The 13,290-nt window shown below is 49.1% G+C and overlaps 1 protein-coding gene across 1 annotated transcript in view; it reads right to left on the reverse strand.

Annotated features, from left to right (window-relative positions):
- Positions 1-9,364, reverse strand: part of LOC103778000 (PH and SEC7 domain-containing protein 2-like) — a gene marked incomplete at its 3' end in the record, with an annotated part of 33,520 nt that extends 24,156 nt beyond the window's left edge. The window contains exons 1-2 of the mRNA XM_008945568.1: positions 8,883-9,364; positions 1,128-1,616 (exon numbers count right to left, since the gene is read on the reverse strand). Of these exons, the coding sequence (XP_008943816.1) occupies positions 1,128-1,616; positions 8,883-9,364 (971 nt within the window). The remainder of the gene's footprint in view (positions 1-1,127; positions 1,617-8,882) is intronic.
- Between the last annotated feature and the right edge of the window lie 3,926 nt (positions 9,365-13,290).

A 13,290-nucleotide genomic window follows, 5' to 3' on the forward strand; every position in this document is an offset into this window, starting at 1 on the left:
GAGAAATGAGGACATATCCGTTCAAAGCAAGCAGCCCCAACACCTTTTAAAGCTTTTTCTCTCTCCACTGGTATGGAAAGGGATACCAAGGGTTTCAGAGGTGTGGACATTTATGAGATCTTAAGCATAGAGGGTGTGCTATTCAGTTCAGATTCTTTGCCGAGGATGAGAAACTATGCTTGTACAAATCATCCCAATGAGACTGGCACCAGACCTACCGTCATTCCCACAGACAACGTGCTGAGCAGCCCTACTGGCACCATGTAGATGGGGCTGCAAACCTTTAGTTTCTTTGCCAAGGCCAGTTATGACACCTATTCACACCTTTTTTGGGCAGTGTGACTAACCGAAGGCCTGATAGCTAGCTGGACGTAAGGCCTCGCTCCAGCTCTCCCATGACCTGGCTGCTCATTACCTGGTTTCCTCATGCAGAGAAGTGCCCTGCAGATGAGCTGCTGCCTCCCAAAGGTGATGGTTTGGGTCTGAGTGGGTCCAGAGGATGAAGTCTCTGCTGATCTCCTCACTGCCTGCAGAAGAACCTTTGGAAAGGCCTCTACAGGGACACCCAGTCCTAAGAAAGACTTCGAGGTTCCCCTGCACTTCAGAGCATGTTTGGGAGTGTGTTTGACTGCCTCCAAGCTGCCAAGGGCTTTTGCAGATGTTAGGCAGATGAGGCAATGATCTACTCAGAGGACCCCCAGCTTCATCTGCTGTAAGAAGAGACAGGAGTTGTGAGCAGCCAAATGAATGGTGATGCTCTCCAGGGCAAAAGTGAACATAGAGTGCTGAACTTTGGCTTCTCTTGGGCTCACAGAGCTCCTAGAGGACCCTGCAGCTCACCTGCAGCCTGGGATCCTGAGCTTAAGAACAAGGAATACTCAGACACAGGCCTGCTGGGAACTGACTAGTTTAATGCCAGGGGACCTTGGTCCCCAGCTGTAGTCCTAACCTACAGGTAGGAAAGTTTTTCCTGTTGGTGTTTGGCCTCTCTGCCATGACAGTACATGAGAGAAAGCACAAGGGGAAAAAAGCAGCTCCATCTGTATGACATCCTCTGAGCCTTGCTCCTGGACTGAGACGCCATAAAACAAGGAGGGTTTACCCATGGAATTCCCAGCCTGTCTTACCTGATGGAGTTAATGATCTTGGTGGCATCTTCCTCTGATCCTTCCACGTGGAACCCATTTGGGATACTCTTCAAGGACAACCGGCTCAGCACATTCTCTGACCTGCTGCTGGTAATTGAATGCCTAAGAGGGCTCCCAAAATCTCCCTCTGCTGGCTTTTCTGCTGCCTGCTCTTGTTTATCAGCTGCCATGTGGTGAAGGGCTTCTCTCTGCTGGGCTACTAGTTTCTGCTCCAAGAGCTCCGGGCTTTCCTTGACCCTTTGCTGGATCAGTGGGGTGAGTGGGGCCTCAAAACTGACACAGCTGTCTGTCTCATCTGTCAGAGAGAGGACGTCCAAAGAGTCCAAGCTGCTGTAGTATGTACCCTTCATAAGGTCAGACTCAACGATCTTCTCAAAGGTCGAGCTGAACCCATCCCTGATGTCTTTGAATTGAAAATGTTCCTTGTCATCCGCACTGCAGCTCAGCTCGGCATCTCCAGAAGCAAATCTGGACCAAAAGAAGAAATGTAGAAAATACTGTCAAGGTAATTGCTTGCACTGCTCCACTTGGAGATAGGAGGCAAGAGAAGAGGCAGAAATGGATGATGTGATTATAGGCTCTTGGGACCTTTCTGTGGTATAACTTGTTTGGTTCTCAATTGTGTTACAAGCTTCTAGAGCTGAAAAAGGCAGAGTTTTATGATAAGCAGTCCCAGGGGCCCAGCCAACCCTTACTTTGTTCATGCCCCAGTAAAAAGACAGACATCTGAACTGGAGATATTTGCACCTGACATCTGCTACTGGATCCACTGCCAGAAAAGATTTAATCTACAGGTTATCTCCCTTCTTCCAAGTGCTCCAATTATGGCTACTTCAAAAGCATGAAAATCCTTAAGATTGAGGCCATTTCATCTAACTTTGGATGTTGGCAGCAAACGTCCTTGATCCCTTTTTACAGCAGAGAAATGACAGAAGCTTTTAGGGAGCAATTCATATGTTGTAACTTAAACCTTTTCTATAACATGAGGCACCCCAGAAGTGCAAGGCACCCTACAAAAAGTTTTCTCACCACTGAGAGGGATGTAAAAGGTGACAGACACACCGCCATTCAGGGGAGGCTCCATGCTGCTTTACAGCTAGCCTGTGGGATTTAGGCATAGCGTTAAAGGCTGTGAAATGCATGAACCTACAAGCCTAGCTTCCAGATAAGCATGGATGACTCCCAGCAATCCAAGCTCTGCTGGGCTTTGAATGCAGGGGCATTCATTCCAGTGTACATCTCATTGTGAACTCATGCTGGGAGATTTAATCTGAGTCAAATCCAGCAACACCCGCTGTGCTCAGAGCCCTGGCAGCTGGGAGGGCTCTGTCCCTCCTGGAACAGATCAGGCTGCAAAAACTTGTGTGAAACACCCCAGGGGTCTCAGGTGAAACCTGCCTCCACAATTCCTTCACCGCCTTCCTTCCACTGACCTGCATTGACCAATGGGGCATTCCATGCCTTATAAAGTCACTCTCAGGGGAAAAAAAAAAAAAAAAAAAGCTGGAAAAATTTGGTCTTTTGAAGCAGCCACTGCTCAGAGACTGGCTGGCATTGATCTGTTGGGGGGCAAGGGTCAGTGATTGCTTTTTTCTTTTTTTTTTTTTCTTTTTTCTTCACTTATTATGCTTTTACCTTGACTCACAACCCTGCTCTCTTTTGTTCTCTGATTCTCTCCCCCACCCCACAAGAGATGGTGGTGAGCAAGTTGCTGACTAGGCACTTGGTTGCTGGTTGAAGTCAATGCAGTGAACCTCCTCGCCACGGTTGCCTCAGGTTGGCAGCCATGTATAAGTGCCATATCTCTGCCCAGTGCCCCTGCTAGTGAGCATAGCCTCGCTTTGCAGCAGGATACGTTTCCCTGGGTTGAATTCTGGGGGTGGATCAGGGATGAGCTAGCTTCCAAGATGCTGTACCTGTACGTGCCCAAACCCAGCTACTGTTAGCAATGTTTCCTACAGAACATCAGTGACAGCCCACTCCCTGCCTTGCACATCATCTGGCACAGAGGAGATTGGACATGCACGTTGGTGGCTCTAGCACAGAGGCAGTAAAGCACTTGTAAGCCAGGCATGGCATAGCCATGAGAGTGTCTTCTAGGAGTCTAAACACTACTCAGTGCACTTCACAAAACAGTTCAAGTCTTTTTAGGTGGGGAAATTGAAGCATGCACCACATCCCGTGGAATTCCTTTTAGCAAAAGTAGGGAAAATGTATCCCATCTCCACCAGCAAACAGCAGAAAAAAAGGGAAAGCAAAGCGACCACCCCCTGACAGCTCCCACAGCCAGCTGCATGTTTCCAGCTCCAGCTATTTGCAGCTTACAGATGCCCTGATCCAGAGATGTTCAGACCATTTTGTCCAACAGAGACAGGCTCCCTGGTTTCATGGTGGAGACAGACCCCTGAACATCACTGCTGTGCTTGGGCCGATGCTCAGTGGAGCCCTGAAACCAGGTCTACTTGGACCATTAAGGGGTCTGGGTTGGACAGTTTCTTCTCTCAAGGTGGGAGGTATTTGCCTGTATTTCCACTGCACAGCTCAGCAGGTAGCAAAGAGGGAAGTCTGCCTTTTCAGCAGACAGCAGATAATAAGCCCCTGAATTTACTGGCCCAGATATGCTGATGCAACGTCACCTATGCCTGGAAACCCTAGCCCTTCAAAATGCTTCAGGCAGGGTGGAAGATGGCTAGCCACTTCAGGACACAGTGACCCTAACTAGGGAATGCACAACCTTGCCATGGATGATAACATACCCATCTGGGAACCACTGTCATCATCATCATTTTTGTGGAGCAGATGGTTTTCATGGGCAGCACAAGATACACCATGCCTGAGCAGTCATCCTCCAACACCCTTCTCAACATGGGCAGCAGGAACTCAGCTTTTACATGAGCACTAATTCCAGTGCAATATGGGACCTGGTATTCCTTCACATATCAAAGTCCTCAAAGTTATCACCCTTGTTTGCTACAGCCACTGTGTTTAAGGGCTCAAGCCTACAGGATAGGAAGTACCTGCCTAGCAGAGATGGCCTCACCTCAGAAATCCACAACCACCAAAGGCAGTCATAGCATGAGAAGGGATACTCTGGACAACTAAGAGAAAACCAGTGTAACGAGGGAAGACTACAATGACAGAGGTGCCTCATTGTGGCAGTGAGATGTGGGCACAAGTCAGCTGGCATACTTCTTATTTCCCATCTTGCAAAAAAAAAGTGCACTTGAGGGAGGATTAGAACAAAGGTAAATTTTCCTACTTGTAACGTGCCAGGGTGAGTGCCTTTGAAGAGGAGAGGACTGATAAGTTCTCTCAGGTTTCTTATTTATCAGTGTTCCAAGAGTCTGAGGAACCCAAGCAGGTCAAGGTCCCATGAAGTGACTATGCCACACTACTTTCCCTTCTATCTGATACTGGATGCCAGGCCAGCAGGCTGGTGAGCTGTGGCAGGAATAGGGGGTTCCAGCACAGTAGGGAGCAGAACAGGCCCACCTGAAGAGCTGTGCGAGAAGGAAAACAACTATGCGTGGCTTATGCTACATTCATGAGACTTGATGGGCCCTGACAAGTCAGTTTTTGTATCCTTTGAAAGTCCCCTCTGATGTCTGAGCCATGGGAGTTGCTATTTTCAAACCTAGCTCTGCAAGCACATGGGTAAAAGCTTACATGAATCTGTAGACTCATGTAATCCCTTGATTCCAGGAGCTCAGGGCTTAAGAAAACCGTCACTCAGTTCATCAGAGCTGGCTGTGCAGCAAACCAGACATAAGCAGAAATGAGACACACAGCAGGAGCTCCAGCCCAGAGCCCTCATCCTCAGGCTTGTTTGTCTTCACAAACCCCTCTATCCCTGCAGGATGAACTGTAGTGCCTGGCTTTGTGTGCAGAAAAGATCTCCTTCAACAAAGCAGGAGGAACTTAAAAAACTTCATCCCCTTGTGACAGGAAGGACTTTACAGCCTTATTTATCCACGGTGGCAGGAATTACAGACCTGCCTTGGCAGCTCGTCCCATTGCCAAACTTCTAATGAGAACTCCCATGCCCAGTGAACTTCCATGTCCTCTCCTCTACAGATGATCTGCAGTCTTAGCCTCCTCTACAGCTCTGGGTCTGTATCCTCACCACACAAAGGAAAGTCCTTGAGCTTTTGTGGTTTCCCCAGGTCCCCCGAGGAAGCCATCACACCAGCCCTTGGCTTGCATCACCACCCCCATCAGCATCATGTCTTTGTGCAGGAGCACCCACGCAGGAGGGTATGCCCTGCCCTGCACCTCCTAGATATTGCTTAGCAGGTCCCACGTTCCCACCGTCCCAAGCCAGACAGCTCACAGTCTCTTGCCACGCTGAACAGAAAAATTTCCGTTAACTGTTCACAAGACAGAGCTTATATTTTCTAGACTTTCATTTATCCCTTGAGCTCAAACTTGTACAGCAGGCAACAAACTGAGAAAGTCTGTGTCCCTACAAATGCCCCAGCAAAGGCTGCGTGGGACAGACTGCAGATCCCAGGGCAGGAGCCATGGTCCTGTGGGGAGTCAGTAGACACCAACAAGCCAGAAACATCACATCTTTTCTTGCGTGATCTTGGAGAAGACGGAGGACAAAGAGACCAGCCCAGGAGCACCATCTCCATCTAGTTCAAGCAAAGACCTGAAAAAAGCTAGGGTGGGATATAGTGAAAGACCTCTCGTATGAATGAACCTGATAGAGCCTCCCCACAGAGAAGCATCACATACTTACTACACTGCAGTGAAAGCAACTGCTTGACTTAAATAAGGACCCATATATTTATTCACATTGTAATCACAAGGTTTTGTAAGTGTATCTAATTGCTTGTGCTGCTTTTCCCAGTCATGTTGGAAATGCTGTTCTATTGCTTACAGCAAGACGTGCAGAGCATTGCCCTTGGTTATTATTGCAGCTGAACCATAGTGGGGTTTTATGCACTGAGTTGTTTACATTTCACTTCTCACTGGTTAATTAGCTGCAATAAAGTACAGCCTAGTTTGCCGTGTTGGTGGAGTGTGGAGTCCAGTTAGAGAAGGAGATGATAAGAAATCAGGATTTTCTTGCCTATGTGCTACAGTTTTCCTGCAAAGTTTTTCTGCAACTTTATTTAATGGAATTTGAATTGCTCAATGCTGATATGTTGCCACGTGTGGGTAAAGGCAGCAGTCCCAAAACTGCAGGTATTACATGTGTCTACAAGCCAAAGATGGGGATTTCTTTGTGAAAAATTTAACCTTTTTGCATGAGCTCATGGGGATGAAAGCAGGGACTGTAATTCACTGGTGAAGCTTTCAGTTTGACCGCAGAGCTATGACCTCCCTGAGAACGTCAAAGCCACTGCTAGGGGCTTCTGGGAAGTTGAAAGACCTCTCGGCAACATAACCAGAATGGTATGAAAATGGTGCTTTGACAAATGGTGCACTGGCATGCCAATTCATAGGGTAAACTAGAAAGTAGGTAGAAGGGATTTTGTTAATGCAAGCTGCAGGACAAGCACTAAAGCTTTGGCTTTATTTCCTTAATTGTTATAACAACAATTTCCTGCATAGACTCACAAACCTATCTTCAGCTGGGCAGTCATATTTTCTCAGTCTCCACCATAGAGTCGATGTCCTTGGATTACTTTTTCTCCTTTAATCTTCATTGGTTCAGTGGGAAGAGCAAATCTTCTTGTAAAGTACTTTACTATCCGGGGAGAAAGTGCATTATATGAGCAGCAACATGTGGATGATGACAAGCGATTTGTTCCCCAGGAATGAATAGTTGACTGCTCACTGGTAAAACTTTAGGACAGAGACACACCAGGTTCTCCTATATCCACAATAGGTCATAACAAAACCAACAACATACCAAAAGGGAGTAAAGAAAGAACTAGGCAAACTCAGAGATGACGCAGGATGACAGTGACTTTCTGGTGCCTTGGTTCATCTGTCAGCTTTGTTATTCCTGACCCACATAGATCTAGGAGAGACAGCCAGACAGCTACGGTCAGGAAAGACCAGCTCCATGCTGTGTTTGGTCCAGCCACGTGTTTCTTCCATTAGCCTAAAGATAAGTGGTCAAAGCATTAAGGGACTCAAACACAGTGAGCTAACTAGATGCCTAGAAAATAAGTGGTTTCCCAGATGTCAGCTGTGTCCCTGAAGTTTCCCAGATGTCCTTCTGCTTTGAATATAGTGTGTGACTTGTCCCTTCATCATTCAGCTTCCCAAAAGACTCATTTGATGTCCGAGTGAATATGGTCAGAGCATAAGATCATGGACTGCACATGCAGAGCCCAGTCAGGATGCATCATCTCCAAATCCTCAGCCTGCCACTTCTCCTAATCCATGCCCTAGTACCTTAAAATAATTGCAATCCCAGTGACTGTGGCAGCATTTGCCAACCACCCTTAGCTTCCTCTTGAACTCACAATCCCTGCCAGGGAGCCACATACCAAGCAGGTACGATTCGCTTGCATCCTGAGAGACCTGCAGGCATCCAAGACCTGACTGCAGGGCTTATAGGGCTTGCAGGACCTGCCTGGGTACACTCCTCTATCTCTCTGGACATCAGCAGCCTGCATTGGACACTCTTCCTCTTCAATACCTTCATCTGTGCTTATTGAAACAGTGCTGCTCCTTCGTGCTGGGGGATTTGGGTAAAACAAACCACCAGCTTTTTATAGGGGAGCCTGTTCAACACTAGAGATGCAATGAATTAGGGATGCCTGGCATCAGCCCACACACTGTGTGGCTTCCCAGCTCTGCTGACACTCCTGCCAGCACTCCAGACAGAGCTCTAAACAAACAGCTCAGCCTGAAGCCTGTGCTGGACTAAAACTAGGAGGTGATTCACAGACCCCTCTTGGCCACCCTGTCCCTTTCGTACCTTCTCTTCTTAAGAAAGCCATACTCCTCTGTGATAACCTCTGCTGTTCTCCAGTCTCTTCCTGCTTGCAGCATCTCTCCTGTGCTGGGGTAAGTATGTAGGCAGTGCTGTAAGACTCACAGCAGCCATCAGCCCCAGGTGGCTATGATACAGACCCCTGGATGATTTCTGGTGGCAAAGGGAAACATCCATACTCCTCCCATAGGAGTGGTATGGGAAACACCCCACCATTGATGAGAAGAGGATGACATATCTTCTGTCTCCTATGGCTCTCCCTGTGCTGCCCAGGCACTGGTAACACCTGCCAGAGGTGCAGTGAGGAGCAAAGTTCAGTGCCATGCCTTGCCTTCCATTACTAATGGTCTGGTCCTTTGGAGATAAAGCCATAGCCTGCTAATGCAGGGACTGTCAGAGCAAGCCATGTTGACAGGGCGTAACAGCCTCTGAGCCAAACTTCACTCTCCATCATCCCCAGGCTCTCATTCTTGTCCTAAGTTACATTGGGTAACTGCCCTAAGCGCTGCAGCTGAATCTCCAACTTGCAAGTGAGACACCCCCAAAGGGAGCACAACCAGCACCCAGCACTTGAGACCCTTAAAACTTCTCTTTTGCTTTAGTGCCTCTGAGGGCAGACACTGCCTCTAATCGCAGCTTCTCTGCATCTGTAACAGGGAAAAGCAGCGTGAGAAGCCCAGAGAGAAAAAGAGTGAAAAGCCACAGTCAGCCATGAGAGCGGCTGCAGCTTTCTAAACTAAGGAGTTACACATGCAGCAGAGTAGCTCGAACCAAGGAGGATGAGAAACAGCACACACTGAACCATCACCGAGCTGACATTACAATGGCTTCACACTCACCCGAGCTGCTCCTCTGGCTCGTCAGCACTTAGAGCTTCTGAAGACCCCAGGATGCTTTGCAACCGCTCCTTGCTGAGGGCCTCTCTAGATCTCTCGTGTCTGGGGGAGCCCCTCTCCCCAGAACATGTGTTGCTTGGGCTGGGCACGCCACCGTCTCCCTGCTCCAGTCCCACGTCCACACCGTTGGCCAGCACCGTCCCGTCCTCACGGCCACTGTCACCGGCGACGTCTGTCCCCAGTCCCTGCTCACTCTGCCTCTCCCCCAGCTCCGTCACCGCTTCCAGATGTTCGTCCCCCTGGTCCTCACGCTCCCCCTCTGCTCCTCGGGAAGGCTGAGCATGGTCCCAGGGGCTGGCAGGCTCCGGAGCCTGGCTGGGCGGCTCGTCCCCATCGCTGCAGGCCAGCGTGGCGGGCTGTGAGCCCGAGGAATGCAGCTCGCAGGGGTGTGCGGCAGACCGCGACAAGGGGCTCTTCCCGCTCATGTTCCACTTCTCGTCTCGGCGCTTATGGGCTCCCTCCCCGCGCTCAGCTCAGGCTTGGTGCTATCTACAATGGAAAAGAAACCACATCACAAGCACCCATGAGGGCTGCCAGAAAGGCACAAGCTTGTTGATAACAGCTCAGAAGCGTGGCGTTTCGAAGCAGAGCACAGGAAAATATCCCCCTCCCCTTTCATCGCCTCTGTGTAAAAGCAAAGAAGGACCATACTGGGGTTTGCTGCTTTTGTAAAGACTAGTGCTCATTACTCAGCACAGTGAGATCCAGAGATCTGATCAGAGCCATCAGGGCCCAGGCACCCAGGCTCTGCTGCTGCTGCCACATGCCCTGGACAGCCCCAGCCTCAAACACAGGAGACCTGGACCACGCAGGCTGTGGGTGCCCCAGCTGTGGCAGTGGCAGTGCCCAGGGCTGGGGACAGGAACGTAGCATGGCTGCTTTTCCCAGGATAGCTACTGGGATGCTATTTCCAAAAATTCCCTGCCCATCAGAAATAGGAGAAATAGGAGACAGGTGTGATTTCTTTTTTTTTTTTTTTTTTTAACCCTTCTAAGCAGCTGTGATGTGCCAGCCTGTGTGATTCTCCCTGCTTACTTCGCATTTCTGCAGAGCTTCTTGCCTGCCAGAGTAGCACTTCTCTTTTCCTGACACACAAGTATTGATGAAGGGTGTCCTAAGTTGCCAGCCAAGACTCTGGCAGAAGCGTTCTTACTGAATATACCCTGGAGTGCTCTCTCTGTAGCAAGGGAAGGATGCTGTATTGCACCAAATGGGACAAGCAGCTTTTTTGATAAAAAGGCAGCTTATTGGGAAACATACCCATTGATGCCAAGTTTGCAAGTCTTACAAGCACCACCCTCAGCAATGGGCTGCAGTCTCATAGCAAGCTCTCCTCCACTGTAACCCCTTTGGGTGCAATCAAGTGCCACCAGAAATTATCTCTTCCAGAAGAAGGAGCTTCTCTATGGTGCTCAGGCTGAGCCATGATAACAGCCAATTTTGTTTTAAACTAGTATCTGTCTTCACCTGCACAGGATGCATGGCTAAATCCATTGCAGCAGGCAGACAGGACCCCTGCGTTCTCCCCTTAATTCTGTTCCTAACTCATATCTCAGGCAGATATTGAAATTCCCTGCCTTAGCTTCCCTCTCTGTAAATGAGGGATTACACATTACCTCTGAGAAGTGAGGGTACCCAAACATCAGCAACGGGCCCTGGGTGCTCTGACTTGCTGAGCTGCAAGGAAAATCACTTATTAGTTAAATCACTAATTGCTTGACCAGTCAGGGCTCCACTAGACCTTGGTAACAAGAAGTGCTGGGCTGCATCTCCCTCTCCTCTTATAACCCCTCACCCTGTGGAGATATGTCAGCAGCCCCCTCCCTGCTGTTGACTCCTCTGCAGATGGGTAACAAGCAAAGGAGAGGTGAGACTGGCCCCCAAGCATCCTTTTATGTCTTGGGTACAGACAGATCCACATGGGTCTGAGCAGGACAGACCCTTAGGGGAACCCAAATCTCTGGCTGATTTTGCACCAGTCCCACAGCCCAAGCAATCCTGGACCAAGGCTCTGGCCCACTCTGTCCTGCTCCCCACAGCTGGGAGATGTGGTGGGATGGGGAGTTCAGAGCTCTGCATGGGATGGGTTTGGGGAGAATTGCTCCTCAAGGGTTGCGCATGCCACAGCTGGGGCAGGTCCCTCCTTGAGGCAATGCTGGCAGTTTTACCTCTTCTCCACGAGCATCCATGTGCATCCCCCGTGGTCACAGAGCACGCTGCATTGCTGCACCCATTGCACTAGGCACAGCCACACGCTTCGGATCCCTGCACGATCCCTGCCTGTAACAAGGGACCAGAGAAAGTGAGACCCGGGCCAGAGAGGAGAAACCCACTCATCTCCTGCCACCCTGATGCTGCTTCATATCGGGCTGCTTCCCATTCTTTTCAGAGCCCTGGAAGTGTTCTTCCGTCTGCATGCTCTGGTCTTCCCTGGTTTTCAGCCACGGCAGTGTGACAGCTGAGTGCAGCAGTCATCCTTGGAAAGGTCTTCTGACATCCTTCTTTGTGAAGTCCCCCCTGAACAATTAAAGCAGAGCAACAGGACTATGTGTTCACGAGTTTCAGGAGAAACTTGATGATGAGCCTACTGAACGTCCAGTTTCACGCATCAGCTCCATAGAGGCAGACACTTATGTGACAGATGGATCCCCTGCAACAATCCTTCCCCGCCCACCAACAAACCAAGAGCTAGGTCTTTGAGAAAATGGTAAACAAATCCAAACTATTGAAATCATTGATGTGGCAACATTCCCCTTGCAGAGCATATTGTACAATGCAGACTGGCAGGGACAGTGATGTCTCTCCATGGCGTGACCCCAGGCTGGAGGAGCATCTCTGGTCACCACAGATGGTGTGTCACCTACAGACACCTGCCTGAGCTAAGAGGCCAGGCTTGCTATAGATTTGATGCAGACAGACAGATGGACAGACAGGGCACCATTGCATGTGTGCTCTTAGAGCTCTACCTCAGGCTTGACAGATCAGGTCCTACATGTGCCACTTGTTTTCCATTAGCTGGAAAGAGCCCATGGAGCAGCTTGGCAGCAGATATCTCTGTCAAGTCCATGCGGAGGGATCTTCTTACACCCTGTCTTAGACTCCTCCTTATGGGCAGCTAGCCTTCCTCTCCCTGACAAGAGAAAGGCCAGCCTAGACTTCCTGGGACACCGACACACCAGCCTGCTATGGCCCAGAATCCCACAAGAATCCTTGGGAGGTGAGGTCTCCCAGGGGAGGCCAAAACAAGCCCCTGGTACAGTCCTCAGGTTCAAATAGTCATCTGGCCATGTCTCCTCTGGTTTGTTCTTCTACCTTCCCAAATGAAGAGGAAAGACCAAATCCAGGCCAGAAAATCAGTCTCAGGCACGTCTTCCCATGCACTGACCGCAGGGCCAAGTCAATGAAACATCTTCAAGGAATTTACCTGAAAAACTACCAAGACTTTCCTGAGCATGACCACACTATCATCTTGAGTAACACTAAAAACCTGATGGGCCAAATTTTGACTTTCCCACAGTGAATGCATAATACAGATAAAACACAGAGCAAATCTTCAGATCCTTGGAGGAACCTTTCCAGCAAAGCTTTGCTGACTTTTTTTTTTTAACATGAGATTAGTAATATGGGGGTTTTGAGACTAATTTTTTTAAAAAAAGCCAAAGAGTTTGGACTGAAATGCCTTACCTCCTGCCATCCACCCAAAAACTCCAGTAGGAGCAAGACAACACCCAAACTAAATTCCAGTTCAATAGCTAAAGCTTGGCACAACCATATGCAACTAGAAAACAGGAAGATAAATGCAGTTAGGAGACAAGCCTGAGTAAAAAATTTTGGCAAACCTTTGTAAGTGTGATGTCCATTCATCCATCCCTCCAAACTTCAAGCATCTTATATTATTAATACAAAAATGTTAACAGTTTGGTTATTAGGTATAAACAACTGTATTATGTCTATTTTACCATCTGTGAAGTTTAACTTCACTGGTCTGGAAGAAGGGCTGAGGAGTCAATGTTAAACTCTTTGTTGGCCTAAGTTCCTGCTGCAGAAGAGTCACCAGGAAACCATGGGAGGATGTATCCACACAGACTGTTGCCGAGCCAAGAAGATCATCAGTTCCCAGCTTCCAGCCTACCTGTCTGAGCAGAGCCAGGAGGAGAGATCCAGGCCTCCTGCAGCCTCCTGACCCCTCTCAGATGTGTATGGCTCCTGGTGAAGCCATACTCCATTGCACATGCATATGGATGGAGGCTGCCATGTGCACCTGAAGTCTGCAGGCAAGCTAAGTGTCATCACCCATGCAGCCCAGCTAGCTTGTCCCACATTAACTGCAGAGGGTCTCTGCCATGCTACA

This window comes from Merops nubicus, unplaced genomic scaffold, assembly GCF_000691845.1.
Source record: "Merops nubicus isolate BGI_N331 unplaced genomic scaffold, ASM69184v1 scaffold9448, whole genome shotgun sequence".
NCBI lineage: Eukaryota > Metazoa > Chordata > Aves > Coraciiformes > Meropidae > Merops > Merops nubicus.